General features: G+C 37.2%; 1 protein-coding gene across 8 annotated transcripts in view; it reads left to right on the top strand.

The window, feature by feature from the left end:
• The window catches only part of Ankrd26 (ankyrin repeat domain 26), a 96929-nt gene extending 74631 nt beyond the window's left edge, over positions 1-22298 (top strand). For 6 of the 8 annotated variants that reach the window (XM_087183522.1, XM_087183520.1, XM_087183523.1 and 3 more), the window contains 10 exons: positions 340-492; positions 4668-4738; positions 5122-5215; positions 6916-7025; positions 8535-8658; positions 11326-11613; positions 12975-13189; positions 14936-15167; positions 20346-20391; positions 21405-22298. In XM_087183522.1, coding sequence (XP_087039648.1) covers positions 340-492; positions 4668-4738; positions 5122-5215; positions 6916-7025; positions 8535-8658; positions 11326-11613; positions 12975-13189; positions 14936-15167; positions 20346-20391; positions 21405-21535 — 1464 coding nt within the window. In that variant the 3' untranslated portion in view covers positions 21536-22298. Of the gene's footprint in view, positions 1-339; positions 493-4667; positions 4739-5121; positions 5216-6915; positions 7026-8534; positions 8659-11325; positions 11614-12974; positions 13190-14935; positions 15168-17006; positions 17138-20345; positions 20392-21404 lie in introns of those variants that run through there. The other 2 variants (XR_015439935.1, XM_087183524.1) reach the window with 2 other exon arrangements.
• Positions 22299-22553: the final 255 nt, after the last annotated feature.

Below are 22553 nucleotides of genomic sequence, written 5' to 3'. Positions count from 1 at the left end.
GAGTCTCTAACAAAAATGAGGGAAAATATGTGGAATTTACCACCACCAGCCCCACCCATGTGCCCATTTCTTCTTGAGACTTAAGTAGGTTGTAAACATTGCAAATTCATCAGAGGAGTGGATAGAGGGTTGACTCTAGTGTTCAAGTAACAGAAGAGTGATTGAGCAAGAAAACACTACCTTCTATGTCCCTAAGTGAACTCGGCAATAAACAGGAGCCATGAAGACGATTTAGAAAGATGAACTGATGTACATGGTGGTATTTTTCAGAATATATGTGAGTTAAATATTAACATGTCATAAGGTGATTTATAAAATCAGTAACAAATATTTTCTCAGGTAGTTGTGAGGCAACTTGAACAAGAACTGGCAGACACCCTAAAAAAACAATCTATGTCAGAGGCTTCATTGGAAATTTCATCACATTATCGCATTAATTTAGAAGATGAGACACGGGATTTAAAGAAAAAATTAAGTCAAATCCGAAGTCAAGTATGTATGAAATTTAACATGTCAACTGTTAATCTACAGCTGCTTAATAATATAAAGTGTTTTAGGATACCGATTTCAGTGGATTCTTTTGTATTTTCATTGGTTAAGTTCTAAATATGTTATTGTGATATGTCTACATTGGTCATCTTCAGAAGATTAATTTCTGTAGCATAAACAAAAGAGTGTTATTAGATGCTTTTGGTACTAAACTACATTGAAGAACATAGGGTTTTATATCATTGTGATATTTATTACTGCTCCTTTTCTGGTGTACATAATGTATTCATGCCCTCTAATTGTACAGGTCTTTCAACATACTGTTTATGGTAATAACCTTTTGATTCAGATATTTCCCTTTCTCTTACGCTTCAGCCACCTATGATAATAGGCACATTTGTAGGCTGATACATTTTCCTTAGATGACATCCTATAAAAAGATAGCTACTTAGGGATTCAACCACTAAAGCAACCATGATTGGCAATAATAACAGTCTTTTAACTATATTTTTTTATTCCAAAATGCTTAATATCTGGGTAAAATTATGATAGTTGAGTTCACTACTCCTCTTACAATGTTAATGTTATTGATCTTCTCTTCTGGGTGTTCAACAACCAAAGTTTAGAGAGCAGAACTAAAAGGTATCTGGGCCAAGAAGGCAGCCAATATTTTGGCCCTGGCCCTCCAAGGTCAACAGCAAAAACAACAAAAAGATCCAGGACATTAGGGAACCATCTCCAAGATCCTGCATCTTTGGTGAGTCACCCAACCTCCTGAGCTCCCCTAGGTTGCTGAACACCAAAGCAGTAAGATCCAACAAAAAGTGTGCCAAAGGAATGTCACCTGGAGGAAAAATCTCCCATGCTTTCACAGAAAGCAACATGGTCGAGCAAGGCTGTGATATAACTGGGCAGTTGACACTGACAGAGGAGCTAAGAGGCTCTATGCATGGTTCCAAGACAGTGCCTGAGGAGACTTAATTGAGCTTGTTAGATAGCAAGAAGTTAATTTTATTTAATATAGGTCTCATCATAACTTGGTCTTAAACACCCAATAGAAAAGTATAACTGAAGATAATATTTATTTGAGTTCAACAAGAGTTTTAAGTTTTTTAGCCAAAATTGTTTTAAAAAAATTATTAGATTTTTAATCTTTTTACAGCCAAAATTAAAAGAAATTATGCTTATTATAGATAGCTAAGCCAGTCAAACACACTATAGATCCTCACAATATATAGGGACAAGCCATTGTTGGGTGCACTCATTTTTCCTAAAAACACCCTCACATAAAAAAAAAAAAAAAAGGGAGATATGTTGGGAGCAATTCTGCATAATTTTGGGGAAAAGTCATTTGGTTAGCCTAGTTCTCCTGCCTACAGGCCAGCTATGGCATTTCAAGACATAACTCCATTTTGGCCTGGGGTCACAGCTAAGACCTCACTGGTCTGGTGATGCTGTGATGCTCCAGGACAAGATTACACCAGCTGAAGACATCCTGGGAGGAACAAAATCTTCATCTACTCAGTTCCTCAGTGTTCTAGGATTTCCACAGCCTCCCAGTCATTTGTTACATTTGTTTCTCCCAATGTACTGAATAAAGGTGAGGCAAGCTTGGGGGCTTTCATCTTTGCTACTCAGAGCAGCACTGATCAGGCCCAAAGCTCAGCTTCTTCTCAGTCTCATTTTTTCCTACCTTTCCTGTATAATAAGTTTGTGCTGTCCATGGTTCACAGGAGACTAGGACTTATTGCAGAGGTTCTAGTAACGTCCCCTTCCCCTGTTCCCTACAAAGCATAAATTAATTCACCCAAGGAGAGAATAATGTTTTCATGTTCATGTCATCACCTGTCCTTGAGTAAATTGAAAATATTTTTGCTTAACAGTTACTAGGAAAAAAATTGAGATTGGCCATGGTGGTGCATGCCTGTAATCTCAGCACTCAGGAGGCTGAGGCAAGAGGATCACCGTTTGGGGCCAGCCTGGACTACATAGTGAATTCAAGGCCAGCCTGGACTACATAGAAAGACCCTGTCTAAAAAAATTAAGTACTTTAAACTATAACCAATAATTTATTTGAAAGATTGACATAATGAGGTTTATATTACAAAGATATTTTAAGAAATATAAAATTGAAAGCACTTTATCTAGTAGAGGAGAATTTTCTATCAAATATTCATATTTTTCTTTCCATAGAAAAGAAATGTCTTTCTTCATTATATAGCTGCATCCGGGATTTATAGACCATGCATTTGACCAACTGAAAAGCTCTGTGTGATGTACCATACCACACACCCTTCATTTGCTCATCAGAGTGCTTGCAAAAGCAGCCCAGCAGTTACTGAAAACGAATTGATTTAGGAACCTTTATTTAGCAACAAGGTCCAATAGCTTCAGCTCAGTGGCTTTAGCCCCCTCTTGTGGTCATGTCATGCACATACTACTTAATCCAGGAAGCGCGGTCTGCAAGATCATTGCCCGCTGAGTAGGGCTGAGAGAAAATAAGCTGCAAGTTGTTACAGTAAAGTACCATTGGCTACTGGAATTAATCAGTGGGTCTCATCGATTAACCAATGGGGTGTGTTTTGGGCCCCATGCGCTGCATTTCTTTCTGCCTTCTTTGTGAATAATGGCCAGTTGAGTTTGTATAGAAGACCTCTTCCATTGCCTGCCATCAGATTTTGCTTTCTCTACCCTGAGGTCCGCTCAGGACGTACCAGGGAGCAGGAGAGTGAGTGTCTCTCTCCTTCCCTCCTCCAAATCCTCCTGGACCTTTCTGGCCACAGCCTCACCCAGAGCTGTGGTTCATCCTGAAAACTCCTCTATTTCCTCTTTACTGCTTCACCTTTTTAAAAATAAATTTTTCTGGTACTGGAGATTGAATCCTGGGCCTTCCACTGAGCTATATCCCAGGCTGTTTTTGTGTTTTATTCTGAGACAGGATCTTGCTAAATTGCCCAGGCTGGGCTTGAATATGCTATCCTCTGTGCCTCAGCCTTCCTGAGTGCTGGGACTATAGACATGTACCACTACACCTGGCCTAATTTATTTCTTGTTGGTTTTCGAGATAGGAGCTCACTATATATCCCAGGCTGACGTTGAATTTAGTATGTTGCCCCAAAGTATCCTCGAGCTTATAGCAATCCTGCCTCACCCTCCTGAGTGCTAGGATCACAGGTGTGTGACACCAAGGCCAGCTCCTTTTTTAAATTTTGAGGAATGGTCTCACTAAATTATCAAGGCTGGGCTTGACCTAGGCAACCTTGTGCCTCAGCTTCCCTAAAATATCAGATTTTATCAAATAGCAAAGATTTTATATAGCTTACTGTGTGTCACACTTCTAAGCTCTCTGTGTATATTCCCTCATTTAATTTTCCCAGCCATCTAGTGAGGTGTCGATGCTGTTATCTCCAGTGCATAGATGAAGAAAACAAGACAAAGTTCATCTTCTTACTGTCCCACTGCTGGTAACTGGTGGAGCTGGGACTCAGGGCCAGGCATTCTGGCTTCTGTGTAGATACTGTTTCTCAAACAGTTTCAGGGGCCATCTAGATGTTACTGAAGGATAATGTTCATTTTAGTATCACTGACATACCTTTTGTCGGGCATATGTAAGAATTTTTCAAATCATGGTTGATGAATGGTACTTGAAATACGAAAATATAAAAGTACAGTATAATGCTTGTAATATAAAAATACAACTAAAAGGACAACATGAGTAAAGGATTTCCTCTTTTTCCCCATTTTACCAAGTTTTTTTTGTTTTTGGTTTTTTTACTGCAACACAGGGATCTCCCTGTTATTGCCAAGGCTGGTCTGGAGACTCACTTTCCTGAGTAGCTGGGGCTCCAGGCACATAGCACTTGTGCCTGCCTTCCAGTTCTGTCAGTTTGAGTACCTATAGTGACATAGCTAAAATCAGAAATAGTGTGTTTCAGACTTAGAGCAGAGATCAACAAACTTTTCTGTAAAGGGCCAGATAGTGTTATTTTAGGCTTTGTGGGGCAGAGGATCCTTGCTTCAAAAATTTAGTTAACTCTATTGTTGCAGCACAGAGATAATTATAAACAGTGTGGAGGTGGAGCACTGTGGCTGTGTTCCTTTACAATTGTAGCGTGAAAACTGGTAGTGGACAGGTTATTAGTAAAGTTTTTTGTTTCTTGTTTCATTTTGTTTTTTAGTTGGAAGAAGAACAGAATCGACACACAGAGGCTGCGCAGTGTGCTGAGAAGATGCAAGAATATCTACAAAAGTATAATTTAAAGCAGCATACAAATAACTTGAGTATTTATAAAGCAAATGAGAAATATAGTATGAGAAAAACATCAGTTAATCAATAAATCTCTGTCAAACCATGTGAAATTCTAGCGCTCATAAAGTTATTTGGAATGTGTAATTTAGGGCTGTGCAGATAATGCAATGGTGAGAGCTTTACATATGAGGCCCTGGGTTCAATCCACAACACTGCAGAAGAAAAGTTAACCACGACCACAGCTAGAACAATGATAATTACCAAATCATCTAGTTTTTCCAATTTTTAAGATTATGTGTATTCTTTCAAATGTTCAAAAATTATGTGATTTTTAAAAAAAAAATAGGTCCATGAAAATAATTATTTTCAAATAAATATTTTAGGCTTGAACTTGAAAATTCCAGGTTAAAAGTGAAAATTAAAAAGCAAGCAGGAAAAACTGAACAGCTTCAGAAAAACCTGTTAAGTGCAAATTTGGTAAGTCAGTCTCTTTTTAAATTCTATCATTGTGAAAAGGAGTTTTTATTTCTCCGGTAGCTTATAGGAATATTTCAGGCAGTAAGAAAAATCTCATTAATAAAAATATTTGTCATAATCATATTGATACTACTTGCTCTACTAATAGTGAAGTCCTCAACTTTATAGCAGGTAGTTGAATTTATACAGTTAATGAGATTGGCAGTAATATTTTAATTAAAAAGATTGTGATAATCTATAATCAATATTTTATATATACCACATTTTGTTTATCCATTATCCATTAATGGACCTGAAAGTTATTTCCACATTTTGTTGGAAATAATGCTGCTCTGGACATTGATATATAACTATATATTCTGAGTCCTAACTAATATTTTACAATAACTTAGGAAATTTAATTATGTAATCTTGAATTTTGAATTTCTCTTGGAATCAAAGCCTTTTTGTGAGCTTTTGAGTATAATACTTGTAATTTATATTCTTATCAAGAAAACATACTAGGGCCAGGGATTTAGCTCAGTGGTTCCGCCGCCTGTCTCACAAGCTCAAGGTCCCGAGTTCAATCCCAGGTACCAAAAAATAAAAATTTTTTAAAAAATGAAGAACTTAAAAAAAAAAAGGGCCAGGGATTTAGCTCAGTGATTCTGGCGCCTGCTTCACAAGCGCAAGGACCCGAGTTCAATCCCCAGTACAAAAAAAAACAACAAAGAATACATACTAGATCATTAGGCAATCATTTTTTCCCAAAGAAACATTTATTTCTCTTTGACTGTAAGAAAAGGAAAAAGATGTTAGTAAAAAAGTAGAAATGGCTGTTTACCTTACAGAGTAACTAGTGCTGCTAGCATTGTACTTTCAGAATTTTTTCCAGCCATTTGAGCTAATCAGCTACTCAAAGAAATAACAGTCCAGAAGATTGATGTACAAGTCTGGTGACAGTTTGCTGATGTATAATGAAAACCATGTAACTGTTGACCAAGCAGAGCAGAGTCTCCTGTTTTCATGCTCTCCTGTGTGGAAATTAGGGTCACAGGATGCATTGTGTGCAAGGAATTGGAGCTGTGAGCCAGCTCCTTCCACCAAATGATTTCTTAAAGTCGCAGCAACTTAATCCATGCAGCTCCAACACAGAGATGCATGTTGTTCTGGCTGTGTCTAGATGTCCCCCAAAGCCTCATGTGGTCGTGGGTGGGGCTTTCTCAGAGGTGGCTGAATCTAGAGTGTGTGATGCTGGGATTAAAGGTGTGATTACTAAATTGGTCCACTGATTGGTTTGGCATAATTCTGGGATCAAGGACGGGATCCTGAGGGTGGGTAGCCTGGATAAGATAGAAGGGACAGAAAGAGGCTTGTCACTTGTTGCTTATTGCTGCTGCTGCTACTGCAGCTGCTTGTCTTCTCTGCGATGTCCCGCTGCCATGCCACGGTGCCTGGGAGCTAGCCAACTATGAACTGAAACCTCTACAAACTGTGAGCTAAATGAACCTTTCCTCCCTTAAGTTGAAGGTGGTTTTTGTCTCAGCAATGAGAAAAGCAAACTAAGACGTGTTATCAGGGGCACTAGAGTGTTCTGACTAATGTTTCTCTGAAAAAACATGGGAAACTAATTTTTTCTAGATTTCACATAAATTAGTCCTGTTTTATTACCATACTTTTCATATATGTAGCATAACAAGATTTTAAATTGTTTTTCAAAGTCGGAAGATAAAGAACAATTAAAGAAACTTTCTGAGTTAACAGAATCTCTGGAATTTACTTTGCATCAAGAAAAGAAGAAAAATGGTGAATTACAAAAAGAGCTAACTGGGTAAGATTTTTATATGTCAAATCTTAGCAACCATTCATTAAATGATTTCACTAACTTTACTAAAGCTAAAAACAGCTTATGTCATTCTTTAACAATACTAAAATTAATCTTGATTTATCTTATTTTTTTGGGTACTGCTTTCTTTTTTTAGTTATAAAATCTATCACAGAATTACACTTCTTTTGCATGGGTACTCCCATGTGTATGTGAGCTATACATATTATTAACCTTCTGTTTGCTCTGTGTGTGTGTGTGTGTGTGTGTGTGTGTCTTCACACACATATACTACATAAATAATGTACAGTCATCTCTTGATGTCTTCAGAGTATTGGTTCCAGGACCCCCTCAGGTACCAAAATCTGTGAACCCTCAAGTGTCTTTTATATCATGGTGTAGTGTTTGCATATAACCTACTCAACCCTCCCATACACTTTATATCATCTCTGGATTACTTGCACTACTCAATATAATATAAAATAAATATTATGTAAGTCATTGTTATATCATTCAGGGAGTTATTACAAGAAAAAACATCAGTATGTGTTCAGTACAGATGCAGAGTTTTTTTCTGAGTATTTTCAGTCAATAGTGATTGGCTAACCTACAGATAGAAAGTGGTGACTATATATATGGCTCATTATACACAAAATGCATGTATGACTTACAGATGCAAATGTTTCTACCACCAGATGAAGAAAATGGAATGTTTTCCAGTGTCTTGAAGTCCCCAATATGGCTGCTTTTCTATTATTTGTGAACAAATAATAATTTATGATTCTAATCAATATCTTTCTCTCCTTCAACTGTCTTTATATTGTTTTGTATCTTTTGCATTTCATCAACATTTTTGTAGTGAAGGCTGAAATGGCTTCTTGAAACAACCTGCTGGTCTACCCGTTATCTCTCTGCTGGTCTCCTTTCTCCTAAACTCTGCCTCTTTTCTTTTCCTCTCCAACTCAGACTTCAAAGGTCGTGCTTCCTCTTGTCTATTTTCTATTTTGAATGATCTCTTTGATGTTGTGTTTCCTTTTCTTTTGCTTTTTGTCTGGGATTTAACTTATGTCATTGTACGTGGGAAATACATTCTCTACCACTGAGCTACATCTCCACTCCTGTTCACCATGGTTAAAAGGTGCCAAAGTGTATTTTTTTATCTTTGTAAGCATTCCTATATAAATATATTTATATAAGTATATTTTTTTCACCTTGGTTACTGGGCTTTAGCTAACAATAAGAAGTTCATTTTTATGGTCACATGGCAAAGTGGATATTAATTATAAGAATCCTGTATATGGTTACAGTGTTAGCTCTTTACCTGTCACACATATATCATAAACTTTCTGCATATTATTCATCTAAGATTATAATTGCATCAGAATGCTTTTCAAAAATGTTAGGTGGAAACAAATGAAGGAGGGTCATAATTTCTAGATTTACTTCTTTTATGATAGAACATAATATCTGCTTAAACAATACTCTTTTAGAACTTCACTTTGTACATTCTTGCAGATTTAAGAAACTTTTTAAAATGACAAAAACAAAGTTAAATGAGCAGGAAAATGGAGACTTCTATTTTCATGGAGATTTAAAATCCAGTGAATTGGATATTCCAATTAACATGCTAATACACAAGGTAATTTTTTTTTTTTTTGGTGCTGGCAATACACAAGGTAATTCTTAATTAGTTTTGGAAGCAAAAACTGCTTGGTTTGGGGAACTATAAATCTCTCAGTATGTTGAGCAGTGAGATGAAGGGGTTTTTTTTTTTTTACTTTATAGACTTGCCATCAATGAAAAATGTACCACTTTTCTATTAAAAAGGCATACTGTTTTAAGCCCTGGCTAATGATATAAAACGAACCTATACACCATTACATGACCCCAAATCATGTGTACCAGATGGATTTGTTGGGGGGGGGGTTACATCTTTATTGAAATGCTGTTGACATACCTTAAATCTTAAAATTCTTAAATATATTCTTAAATATCTTAAAATTAAAATATCTTAAAATTCAGTCATTTAAAGTATGCAGTTTGGTGGCTTTTAGTATATTTACTGAATTAGCAATCATCACCAATGTTTTAGAACATTCTTTCACCCTAAAAAGAAAACTCATACCCTTTAGCCATCACCTTCCCTGCCCAGCCTCAGAGAACCACTGATGTACTTTGTAGATTTGCTCCTTCTGGACATTTTGTATCAAAGTCCTCACAGAATGTGTGCTCTGGCTTCTTTTTGGACTGTCTTCTTTCATTTAGCATGTTTTCAAGATTTATTCATGTTGCAGGTATCAGTACTTAATTTCTTCTTCTAAGTAATATCCCCTTTTGGGGTTTTTGTTTGTTTGATTTTGTTTTTCGGTACTGGGCATTGAACTCAGGACCTTGTGCTTTCGAGCAGGCAGTGACACCATTGAGCTAAATTCCTGGCCCTCTTACTGGATTTCTAATTCATCACTTGATGACCTTTTGGAATAGTTTCCATTTTGACAGTTATTAATGCTGCTATGGATGGATATACATGTACAGGTTTTTGTGTTTGCCTGTTTTCATTTCTCTTGGCTGATGAGTGGAATTGCTGAGTCATGTGGTAACTCTGTGCTTAACTTTTTGAGAAACTAGCAGTACTAGTCTGTTTACCAAAGTGGTGGTGCCATTTCACATTCCACCAGCATTGTACGAGAGTTGTAGTTTCTCTGCGTCCTTGCCACACACAGACCTTCTTTTTGATGGAAGAAAGATTCCATTCTAGTGAAGTGACCTGACCCCTCATTGTGGTTTTCACCTGGATTTTCCTGGTGACTAAGGAGTTGGCGTTCACCACGTGTTTTCATAAGCTGATTGGCCATTGGTACATCTTCATTCGAGAAATGTCTATTTAAATTCTTTCTCCATTTTTAAATTGGGTTGTCTTTTTTATTTTAAAATTATGAGTCCTTTATATATATCCTAGGCATAGACCCCTTATCAGATACATGATTCTCAGATATTTTTTGCCACTCATTAGCTTCACCTTTTCACTTTCTTGGTGTGGTGTGTTTTCAATCATATTTAATTTTGACAAAGTGTAGTTAATCAGTTTTTTTTCATGTTCACTGTTTTGTCTCTTAGTTCAAGCTGGTGAGTAGTGCTTTTGCTACTACATTTTCTTAACAATTTTGCATTTTCTGTAAATTTTGTTGGATTCATGCCCTGTGAGGAGCTACTTTTACAAATCTTTTTGACTTAAGCTCTCCATCTCAGGCTTCCTGTGAAGCTGTACTAAGGTGATTCCATTAAGATTTTTTATGCCCTGAAATCCTTAAGGGCATTTGAGGCACAGCCTTAAACCTTTGTGAAGTCTTACCAAAGGGTTTTGTAGTCATGGCTTTCTCTTCATCTTTAGACCATGTGTTCCCAGCAGCACCTGGATTTGATCTGATCCCAAAAGCCATTTATTTTAGCATTATTTCACATTATTATATATTAGTGTTACTTGGCAAAAATGTTAGCATTCTTTGACATGTCGAGAGGCTACAAATGAGAAGCAGATATTTGAACCCAGTAAATCCTGGTTTTCAGCAAGTCTCTCTTTAGCTCATCTCTCAGCAGTTTTTCTTTCCTCTGCTATGTAGCCAGAGTCCTCTCTCTTTAGGTATCTGTGTCATTTCCTTCACTGGCCTCAAAGCCCTTCCTCTCAGCCTCTTTGAGGGCCACCGATCTTCCACTAACAGTCCTGTTGGAGCTCTTTGGGTTTGCTTTCTTTTCTAGGTCCTTTCTGCTTCCACTTATGTCCAATCCAGAGATATTCTAGAATGTAATTCTAATTAACATAAAACATTTGCAATTCAGGGAAAGGCTTATAACTAAAATCCATACATACCATAGTCATTAATTAAAGTCTTATTTTCAAATGCTTACTCTGGTAACATTGATTAGTTGTGCTACTAAGAGGTGACTCAGCCATGTTAAGAAGGACAGAAATGAAACAATCCTAGAAAAATAGAGTCCAAGGTCAAGTGCACATGTTTTGTGACAAAGAGTGTAAACAATATATTTTTCTGACTCCTGCTGGTTTCAACTGTGTTCATTTTCTGAGTAATTCAAGGGAATATCTTCTAAGAATCTAGTACAGTTAATGTTTGTTAAAAGTGAATTTATGTCAGATTTTTTTTCAGTACCAGGGATCAAACTCAGGACTTTGCGCTTCTGAGGCAGGTGCCATGCCACTGAGCTAAATCCCTGGCCCTATGTCAGAAATTTTGATTCTATTTTCAGCCTACTTCCTTCATTACCAACCTGTGTTATTTTATTCATGCAGGTTGATGATCTTGCAGCAAAACTGGAAACTGCATCATCCAAATGTCTACATCTGGATAAAAATGATTTACTCCAGCAGGAGTTATTATCTATGAAAAATATACAAAAGAAGTGTGAAACACTAGAGAAGAAAGAAAAGAAGTTGGAAGAAGAAGTGGTTAACCTGAGAAGTCACATGGAGAAGAATGTGCTAGAACATGGCCAAGCAGAACAGTATAAGCAGGAGATTGAAGAAAGAGCCAGGAGAGATTTAGTAGAAAAATTAAAACAAGTCAATCTATTTTTACAGGTTAACTTATTTATCTTTAATGTGCTTAAATCATTTCACTGAAAATTATATTTTGAATGTTTATATTGTAAATATTTCTTCTACTTATAACTTTTGTGGATTTTCTAGGAGGAAAATGACATCTTGTCTTTGATTAAATATTTCTGTTTCATTATAACTATATTGATCTCTCAGAATAATGATATTTATTAGAGAATTGTATTTTTAAGACTAATGGACATAAAACTTTTATTAAGCACAAAGAAAAACTTGTGGTGTGACAGTTATACAATACTCTTAAGTTGTTGTCAGCTTGTTCAGTTTTTAAGTTTTGTAATTGTTTCTATCTTTGAATGATCAGATTACATGAGTATTAAGAATGACTCAAGACTAAGGATGGGAGGGCGGGGGGATTTATCTCAGTGGTTCCACTGCCTGCCTCACAAGTGCAAGGTCCCAAAGTCAAACCCCTGTACCAAAAAAAAACCCACTAAGGATGGAGCTCAGAGGTGGAGTGCTTGCCTTGCACTGGGTTGGATTCCTAGCACCACGAAGAAAAAAAAAGATTCAAAATTTTTATAATTCAGATTTAATGCAGTTACTATTGATGATAAATTCCAGCATCCTTTTCTTTTTTTGCAGTACCAGGGGTGAAACTCAGGAACTTGCATTTGCAGAGCAGGCAACAGTGCCACTGAGCTAAATTCCTGGCCCTCCAGCATCTTTTTTACATATATAAAATTCCCTTCTGAATCATTGGCTCAAAACTAAAGGAAATAAGTACAAAATAACTATGGGTTATGATCAAAATGTACAGTGAATGTTTTAAATATTTTTTAAATTTTATCACAATAAAAGAGACACATGAGTCTCCTTCAAAATACTCTCCCTCATTTTGAACATACTTGTTCCATCATTCTTGCCACTTTTTGAAGCATTTCTGGAGTCTTCCTTCATGAGCACCCTCAGTTGTGCTGTCATGGCTGTTTTTGATGTCCTGGACTGATGCAAAATGTTTTCTTTTCATGGTCATTTTGAATTTGGGAAAGAGCCTGAAGGCACATAGTGCCAGATCTGGTGGCTAAGGTAGATGAGGACACATCATAATGTTGTTCTGAGCCTGCCTTTCCATTGGATGGCACTCAGCAGCAGCATTTACTGTGTTTTTAATCACACCTTGTAAAGACATTCATGAAAGAGGATTTCCAGAACTGCTTCAGAAAGTGGCGTTCAAATGGAGGGGAAGTATTTTGAAGGGGATTCATGGCATTGTGTTTTTTACTGTAATAAAATTTTTGAATTGAAACACTCACTGCATATTTTGATCACCTTTTGTGTTTGGGTTATAATTATTTTTAAATATATCCTTTAATTTGCTTTAGACACAAGCAGCATCTCAAGAAAATTTACAGCAATTAAGAGAGACTAATAATGCTTCCATGAGAAGTCAGATGGAACTCAGAATTAAAGACCTGGAATCAGAGGTATCTAAAATGAAAACTCAAGAAGAGTCTAATAAAATACAATTGGAAAAATATAGGCAATGCTATCTAGAAGAATTCAATACTAGAAAGTCATTGTCCAGTAAACTAAACAAGTAAGTCAAAACAGAATCATAGAAAGTAAGTTAAGCTCATTAATTTATCTCTAAAGCATAATTTTTAGAGACAGGTTCATGAAATTAGTAGGATATAATGCTAATTAGTATAATTTTGGAAAATAAAATAAGTAAATGAACTTATCTTCAAAATGTTAGTCTAAGAAACTTTATATTTCTTCCCCCTTTTACTGGTTTTTGGCTTTTTGAGACAAGGTCTCACTTTGCAGTCCAGGATGGCCTTGAACCCACTATGTAGCCCAAGTTGGCCTCCAACTCATCCTCCAGAGTGCTGGGATTACAAGTGTGTACCATCACATCCAGCTTGGTTTTAGTATTATTTAGGTAATCTGATCTAGTCATTAAGCTATTTTTTATGTCTTATACTTAAGACAGTTATGTTGTTATTACATATTGGCATTCATTTAAGTAGAATTATTACTAACTTTAGTTTTGGAAGATTACAACATAAACCCAGAAGGTCAAGTACTACTACTACAGCTGCTCTGGGTGCATTCTGCCACTTGATAAAATAACTTTCCTTGACTGTGATCTTTAGTGCTATCACTAGAGGCTGCCTGGAGACAAACTGTACTGTATGTTTCTTCTACTCTACATAAAGTCATATTGTGATACAGGGAAAGATTCACACAGGGACAAGCAGAAGTATAGCTCACTAGTGTGAATTAGTGTGCGGAGTGGATGGAAGACAGAAGAGGCGGGCCCACCTGCTGTGCCTCTGTAGGGGTGTCCGGCCAGGAGCAGCCCTGGTTCTTTGTGATCACTGAGCCCGCAGTCTCCTCCCCTGGACATGGCTGCTCTGAATTACTTTCTCAGTGCCAGGTAATGGGGTGAATATGCAGGTGGGAAAGCAACCACTTGAAAATATCTTTAAGAAATGGTTTTTTAAACCCCTAACCTGGTTAACTAAATACAAACACTTCTAACTTTTCAGTTTTATTTTTGAGTTGTATATATGTAAGGAGAACAACATAATGTTTTCCTATGTCTGCATGTTGTACAGACACACACACATACATAAGTACCTTTTTTCTATTTTTTTTATTTTGAGACAGGGTCTCAGTCTCAGTAAGTGAGTTGCCCAGGCTTGCCTCCAACTTGTGATCCTCCTCCCTCAGCTTCCCAGAGTGCTGAGATTACAGATGTATATATTTATATAGAATGGAATGGCTTCTGCAGTCAAGCTAATTAACCTGTCCATTATCTCTCATAGTGATCCTTTGAATCCAAGTGTTTCTAGTGGCTTCCTCAGGAATCTTGGAAGTAGAGCTCTTAGAGGAAGTAGCAGTGTTTCCCATTAAGCCAGACACCACTGGCAGCCATTTCTTTCCTGATTTGTTAGAATTACTTGTTAGGAATTCCACTACAAATATATGTACTTCTTTAGAACACTTTTAATTGTTCTGTGATAGGCACGCTGTGATACATTTTCAGTGTTAAGGTGATAAAGACCTAATGCACAATAGGGCAGGCCTTTGTTGCCAAGCCCCCAGCCCCCCCCCATGTTTTTGCCCCAGAATGTTCTGTTCAAGCAGTGTAATTGTTTGTACTGCACTATGTTCCTTCCCAATATATCAAAACTTCTGTTTAAGCAGTGTAGCTTGTTGTGCTGCACAGCACGTAACTGTCCCTAGGATTTCAAGAATGTTCTGTATACTCACCCATCTGCCTCAGTGAGCACACTTGCTTGAGATACTTAGTATTTGCCTTTTGTAATCTTCGCAGGGCTAATGAGAGGCTAGAAGAGGCCAATACCAAACTTCTGGTGGAGCAACAACAAAACAGGTCTTTACTGAGCACAGTTAGTACAAGACCTGTCCTAGAATGTCCTTGTGTTGGAAATCTTAATCATAGTTTGGTGTTCCAGAGAAGTTTTCTTCCCAGAGAAAACTTAGTGGTTCCTCCATTAAACCTACAGCCTTCAAACACCAGCATTATTGAGAGCTACCTGACCAAGGTGAGTGATAGTTTCTTTTGAATCTCAGATTTCTGATTTAATTCTTGTTAATTTGGTGAAATACTGGGCAGGGGAAGTAGCCCAGTGGTAGAGCACTGGGCTAGCATGCATGAGGCCCTGGGTTTGATCCCAGGGGGAGGGGTTAATCTGATGAAATACTATGTTTAGTTAGTTGACTTACACATGTTAAGTAAAGATCACACTATTATGTGTTACTATAAAGAAAGGAAACAGAAATTTACAATTTTTTAAAAAGTCTCTGTAGCTCTCATTTTTCAAGAGATACTCATTAACCTTATTCAATAAGTGTAATTGACCTAGATGTAGTACTTAAATATTTACAGCATAGAAATAACTGGTCTGATGGATGAGCATTGAAAGAGTCAGAAGACCTGGGGAATTTCTGTGGCTTCCTCATACATATTTTTAACTTCTGTTCAGAATTGTGACAACTGCATGAATTCATTGATGTATGTAGACATAAGTAATACAGTGCCTAGATTTAGCATATTTCAAGTCAAGGTAGAAGAAAACATGGATATAAGGGTTATATCATCATCTTTCTTGTTGGGACTGCAGTGAGGTAGCAGAAAATGACCTCCCTCTGTCTATACTTAGAACATAGGTCAGATAGATCAGGATCGACATTGGAGCTTTTTTGCCAGCACATAACTCATGGGCAGATGTGGGTGTGTGAGTGCCTCACCGAGGATCATACACTTAAGCACACACTTGTTAGTGGAAGAAACAAGCACCTGGCATCTGTCCCAGAAGCAGCTGCTCACTGCAGAGACAACAGACCTGATTTCATGCTACCAGGATGTCCCTGCAAGGAGTCTATGGTGCCTCATCCTCCATCACCCCTTGGAAGCCACTGCTCCCCAGAGGGAGGCAAAGAGATTCTTAAGTCCATATGGTGCTTCTTCTGTCATTTGTGCCAGGACTAAGATTCAGATTAAGCCATGTCTTTGTATATCTCAAGTCGTGATGAGAAGCAGCTAGATGTATGCTAGATGATAAAGAGAAATGTGTTTTGTATTTTTAATTTTGCTGTAAATAACCCAAAACATGGATAATTCGTCAGATGATTTGAGTGAACCAAGTTTTGATTTTTCTCCTTCAAGTTCCCTGTTCTGTGATTTTTTTTTTAAAATTGTACTTCAAAATTGAGTGTATTTAATGGCTACTAACAATTCATATTAATTTGTTGCTTTATCTATATTCATAATTTTAGAACTCGGCTTATTAGAGAGCTGCTCTTTTTTTTTTTTTTTTTGGTACCAGGGATCGAACTCTGGACCTTGTGCTTGCAAGGCAGGCACCGGAACCACTGAGCTAAATCCCCGGCCCGAGAGAGCTACTCTTAATGTCTCTCTCACATTGAACAACATTATTGAGCTCCATGACAGTTTTACATATTTTCTCTAAGGTGATTTAAAAATGTATAATGTTTCCTGAATATGAGAGAAGTAACTGTATAAAACTCCAGGTTCAGCAAGATGCCTCCAATCCCATTCCAGCCTGACCCATTGGCTCTGTGACTTCAGCAAGTTATGACCTCTCTGAGCCTTTGGTGGCTCGTGTTTCAAGGACTTTCACAACTTTATAGGAAACATTTTCAAGGACCGGGGATTTAGCTCAGTGGTTCTGCCCCCTGCCTCGCAACTGCAGGGTCCCGAGTTCAATCCCTGGCACCAAAAAAAAATTTTTTTTCAAGTAGAACTTTTTTAAAGAAAAAAATGTTTGCATGAAACTGTTATATGAAGGAGAAGTAGAACTGTCTGGCTGAAGAAGGGATGGAGGCTCTAAAGGAGGACTTGTTCTCCATTCATTCTGCAGTCTTCAATGGAACCTTGGATTCTGCCGACATAGTTTGAAAACCAGCAGCTGTGAGAGAATTCTAATAAGCTGAATGCCACGGTGCACTGTTCTGCTGTGCACAGTTTTGTCACCTTATGTTTTTGGAAATGGCAAGTATAAAAGATGCTGCAGACTTGCTTCCCTTGTTAGGGCTGGACTTGCCTTCTCCAGCCTTGGAAGCACAATCCTCACCGAGATATAAACATCGAGCTACAGAGAAAGGAGGGTGTTTTCTTAAATACAAATATATATATGTATGTATTTTATATATTTTACATATTATGTATTTTTATATATTATATATTTTATATATATTTTACTTCACAAGAGTTAATATACCTTTTGATTTAGTAGTAAACATAAAGTAAACATTAGCAATGTATCAGGCTCTTTTATTTCTCCTGGCAACATTCAGTTTCTGCTAACCTGTTCCTTGACACAGGTCAGAGGCCTTTGATGACACCCCATCTAGCAGAAAAGATAGTGATTAGTGTCAACAAGACATTTTTTATAATATCTTCTGGGCACTGTAGTAAGCCATTCTACTGGGAATAAAAATTCTGAATTTATATTAAGGGAAATGTAAGGAAACTGTGATTTAATGGGAAAGTGAGAATTAAAGGGACATTTCTAAATTCACTAAATAGTCAGTTTTCACTTGTGAGCCAAACCACCCCAACCTCCCACCAACCAGGACAGAGCTGGAGCCTTCTGCTCTCATGACCTTGAGTGAGCTTTGGGGGTCACTTTCAGAGCAGCCCTCCCTCTCCATGTCCTGTGTCTTTTTTCCCCTCTAAGCTTTCTTCTCTCCTGAAAATCAGTTGGCCTCAGCTGTCATTTATGTGATAAAGTACTCAAGTGTCAGTGAAATGCTAGAGGAGAATTTATGGAGGTGGAGGCCATTCATGGCTGGAACAGAGACATTTTCTGCCAAATAGTCTTTAAGAGGAGAAAAAACAATGATTGTGGTTTAAATTTGCTATACCACAAGTATTTGCTATCTAGAGAGCTAAAATGTCTTCATTACAGGGCTGGGGATATCGTTTAGTGGTAGAGTCCATGTTCAGCATGTGTAAGGTCCTGGTTTCAGACTCCAACACACACACACACAGAGTGTTATTACTCATGTCTAGATGTCCCCCTAAGCCTTATGCACTCATAGGTGGATCTTTTCCATTCTAGGGTGTGTGAATATGGATTAAGGGTGTGTAGCAACTAAATTAGACCACTGATTAGTTTAGCATAGTTCTGAATGTGGATAATGGGAAGACCCACCCTGGGCGTGGGTGACACCAACCAAATAGGTTTGTAGCATGGGTGAGATATAAAGGGAAAGATGAAGGCAGGCTCAGCCTTCTGCCTATCATGCCATGAACTGTTTCTCCTCTGTGATGCCCCTCTGCCTTGGAGCCAGCTGACTCTGGGTTGAAACCCCTACAAACTGTGAGCTACAAACCATTCCTCCTTTAACTTTTGCTGTCAGGTATTTTGTATCAGCAATGCAGAAAGTAAGATAAAGAAGTAAGGAGAAAGACAAAATAGTTCTTCACAAAAGTAAACAATCTTTTGAGGAAAGTATTTCATTTTTATCCAAGCCAAATTTATGTATTACAAGTTTTTGAGGATGGGATACAAAGACATAAAATTTATTACTTATATGAAGAAAGTAGGAAAGCACTTTTGTAGGAAAAGATAATTGGTAGTTCTTTAATTCAAGTCTTGTAAAAGTATGATTTACATTTTACATGGTGTTAATTAGTGGTAATATAAGATTCTTTTAATAAAGCTTCTGCTTTCTTCTGGTATTCGTTACTTTTGTCACACTTGTCTGTAATCCTGTTGCTGCAGAAATGTGACAGAAAACAGTCTTTTGAAATATTGGGAAACCTGTCCCAAGAAACTTTTCACACCTAAAATTCATAAAGGCATTGAATATCACGTTATCATTGCTACCACAAAATATTATTATGTTGTGTGTGCTAGGTTCCACCATGCTTGGAGCATTAGTAAGAAAAAAGCTTTTGTAAAAAAGATTTGAGTAACCACATGTTAGCTGGGGAAAGTGCAAAATAGATTGGCGTGTTCCCACACATTTCTAGCAAACTGTAATTAGTCATATGTTTCCAAAGAATTGACTCCTAACTTCTGAAAAGATAACAAAGTTGCAGTAAGAGCTGTATATTGGGGCTGGGGATTTAGCTCAGTGGTTTCACCACCTGCTGCGCAAGCATTAAGGACCTGAGTTCGATCCTCAGTACCAAAAAAAAAAAAGAGCTGTATATTGTTTTCCTTGTTTCCATTTCTAGAAAGTGATGAACCAAAGAAAGTTTGAAAACTGGCTCTAACCCATGTTTATCCTTTATAAGCAGACTTTCTGAAATCTTTCTCTGTATTTTAAATATTTTGCCAATAGATTTTTTTGCATGCTATTATAACAATACCACTTTCTCCATTTCTGTATTTCAGATTCTGTGCTAAAAAATTAATAACAATATATGTTTAATTTTTAATTATTTTAAAAGTAGGGAAAAGTAGAGTTAACTTTCAGGAAAAATCTATTAAAGTGAAAAAACTGATTAAAGTTTTATAATAGGAAAAGTTTTGCTAAGCATTATAAACTAGGGTGGGGGATGTAGCTCAGTGGTGCCACACCTGCCTGTCAAGTGCAAGGTCCTGAGTTCAAGCTCCAGTACCCCCCCAAAAAACTATAAAATAATGCATTCAGTATAAAATATGAGCTTTATACTTTGCTTTAATAAAATATTATCTTTATATTTAATAGACTGATATTTTCCTTTTTTTGACTTTTATTAGTACATCTTTGCCACACATAATGATTACATTAGTTGTAGGGAATCAGTACATGCACTTAACACATTTCAATTCTTTTTTTCCCCTTTCCTCCACCCACTTTTATTTTTGCCAGCATCAGATTCATTTATTGATAATTTAGAAAATTATACCAGACATAATGATTAAAAAGCAGACTAACATAGGCCAAAAAAATATGTAAAACACAAGACAATTGTAATAAGATACACCTTTAGATACATTGTCCGCCCTGGGTTACAGTAACTTTCTCTCACTTTTTCCCTTTAATAGACCAATGAGATTACCTAACAGCACTGCGTGTATGTATTGTCTATTATCTAAACTTAAAAGTAAGGATTTTACTTATGTAATTTTTAAAGCATTCTTGAGGTTAGAGCTTGTCTCTATAAGTCTTAAAGGGCAAATTTTCTCAGTGATACATAATATTCCCAAGAAAATGTCTCTTCTTTACTTTTAACAGTATGAATACTGTTTGATTTATTTCAGATGCGGCAAGAGTTGGAAAAAAGTATAACTAGAGAAGTAAGAGAAGGTATGTTCCCAAAATTTATGATTTAAATTTATATTAATTGATTTTTGAAATAAATCATAAAAAGCAAATGACATCTCTTTCCTTACATTGGGTAATAGAGCCTCCATTCCATGTTTTATAACATCAAATGAAAGGTGTGAAAATTTAAAATTTCCAATAAAGGATATACTTAGGCCTCAGTTCGTCATGCTTCCTAACTCTAAAAGCCTCAGAAGCTTGTGTATCTCTGCCCTGGCTCAGCACCCTCGCTCCGGGGTCTCCCCTGAGACTCAGGGGCAGGCTGAAGCTGTGCTTGAAAAACTGAGGCCTCCACTGCTTCTCCGCTTCATGGCCACAGTCTGAACTCATCTAGGAGGAGTCACGCAAGTTGCAGCTTATAAACTGTTGCTTGACAAGTTTTGTTTTCAAGCTCCTGTCATTGATTTTGTCATTGGTTTACCTTTGGCCTTCAGAGAAATTTTAGATTCCTTAGCATGGAATAAAAGTACTCAGATCACTTGGATTCTTGTCTCCTGCCATCCCACCTCCCTTGGCCCTGGGCACTGCCTCCCTGCTAGGCATCTCCTGTCCCCCTTCCCACTTCCCGCTTCTCCTTCCTGGTGTGCTTTCTCCGTATACTTCAGGTGCCACCTTACATATCACCTCCACCCCAAATCCTGCACAAGTGACACCAAATGGATGCAGGTCTCTGTGTGTCCCAGCACTGCCACTTTCTACCTGTCCCAGCATCTGTGTGGATTCCACCTGGAACCTGTTCTTCCAGGTTACAGTGCCTGTTTGGCCCCTGCATTGTAATCTTGTCCTCCCAGGCCCTTAGCATATGGTCATGTCAGCTGCATGATAATTAATTCAGTGTGCAACTAGAGGCAAATTATGTTTAGTAATAATTTTGTATTATACTTGTACATATGGAATTTTCATTATCACTGATGAAGTTCTCAATTTTTTAAGAACCCATGTTTAGTTAACTGTGAAGTCTTTGAGATAAAGATTGTAACTTTTTTTCTTTCCAGCTACTGTCGAACTTGAATCTGGATCCTTTAAAGTTTCTCCCACAAGATCTGCTAATAAATCAAGCCAAGATCTAATTTCAGAAACATCCCAAGAATATCTGGAGATTTTAAGGAGAAGATATATGATTTGAAAAATTAATTTTATTTATTGAACTTTATATTTATAACATTTTAATTATTTCCCATAAGTTGTATGACATGAAAACTTTGTTTAAAGAAAAAAATGTTTGTATCATAGGTACATGATGAAAATTTGTATACTGTTTTAAACTGTTTCTTGACATCTGTAACTCTTAAGTGATATTTGCAAGTAAAAACCAGTGTTACTGAGTTTTATGTACTGAAACTTCCCAAATGCCAGCTACTTTTTTCTTTTTTCAGTACGAGGATTGAACTCAGGACCTTGCACTTGCAAGGCAGGCATGGTGCCACTGAGCTGAATCCCCAGCCCTGCAACAGCTATTTTAAATTCACCCAAACAACCAAGTTGTCATTAATACTTTGTTGGAGTGAAATGTCACTTTAGTGATATTTTGAAAATTGCATTTTCCCAGTTTTTATCATTCTCTATGGATCTAAAAATGTAGACATTATTTTGGTATAATGATGCTATAGCCACTATCAACACTAACGTGTTCCAAGTGCCATCAGACATACAATTTTATTATTTTTTTAATTTTAAGAAGTTATCTATAGGCCCAGCATGGTGGTGCATACCTATACTCTGAGCACTCAGGAGGTTGAGGCAGGAGGATTGCAGTGAGTTCAAAGGCAGCCTGGGCTACATAGTGAGGGAAAAAAATCTGTAATTCTTTTCTCACAGAGAGACATTTCCCAGCTTTTCACCTGTTTGTTTTTCTCCCCCCACTGGAGATTAAACCCAGAGAGCACTGAGCTACATCCCCAATTCTGTTTTTTTGTTTGTTTTGTTTTGTTTGAGACTGGGTCTTTGTAAATTGCTTTAACAGACTGAGCTTTAACTTGCAATCCTCCTACCTCAGCCTCTCCAGTAGCTGGGATTACAGGCATGTGCCAGCACACCTGACTGATAACTATAATACAAGCTTCACAATTAGGAAGTTACCACATTTTATCACTTAGTCCTCCATAGTGTCTCCAAGGTTTGCTCCTTGTCTGTTCTAGTAGAGG

Source organism: Heterocephalus glaber, unplaced genomic scaffold, assembly GCF_053883595.1.
Source record: "Heterocephalus glaber isolate CG9 unplaced genomic scaffold, H.glaber_assembly_v1.0 deba00001481, whole genome shotgun sequence".
Classification (NCBI taxonomy): Eukaryota; Metazoa; Chordata; class Mammalia; order Rodentia; family Bathyergidae; genus Heterocephalus; species Heterocephalus glaber.
Note: the sequence above shows the minus strand (reverse complement) of the source record. Positions and strands in the feature narration are given on the sequence as shown.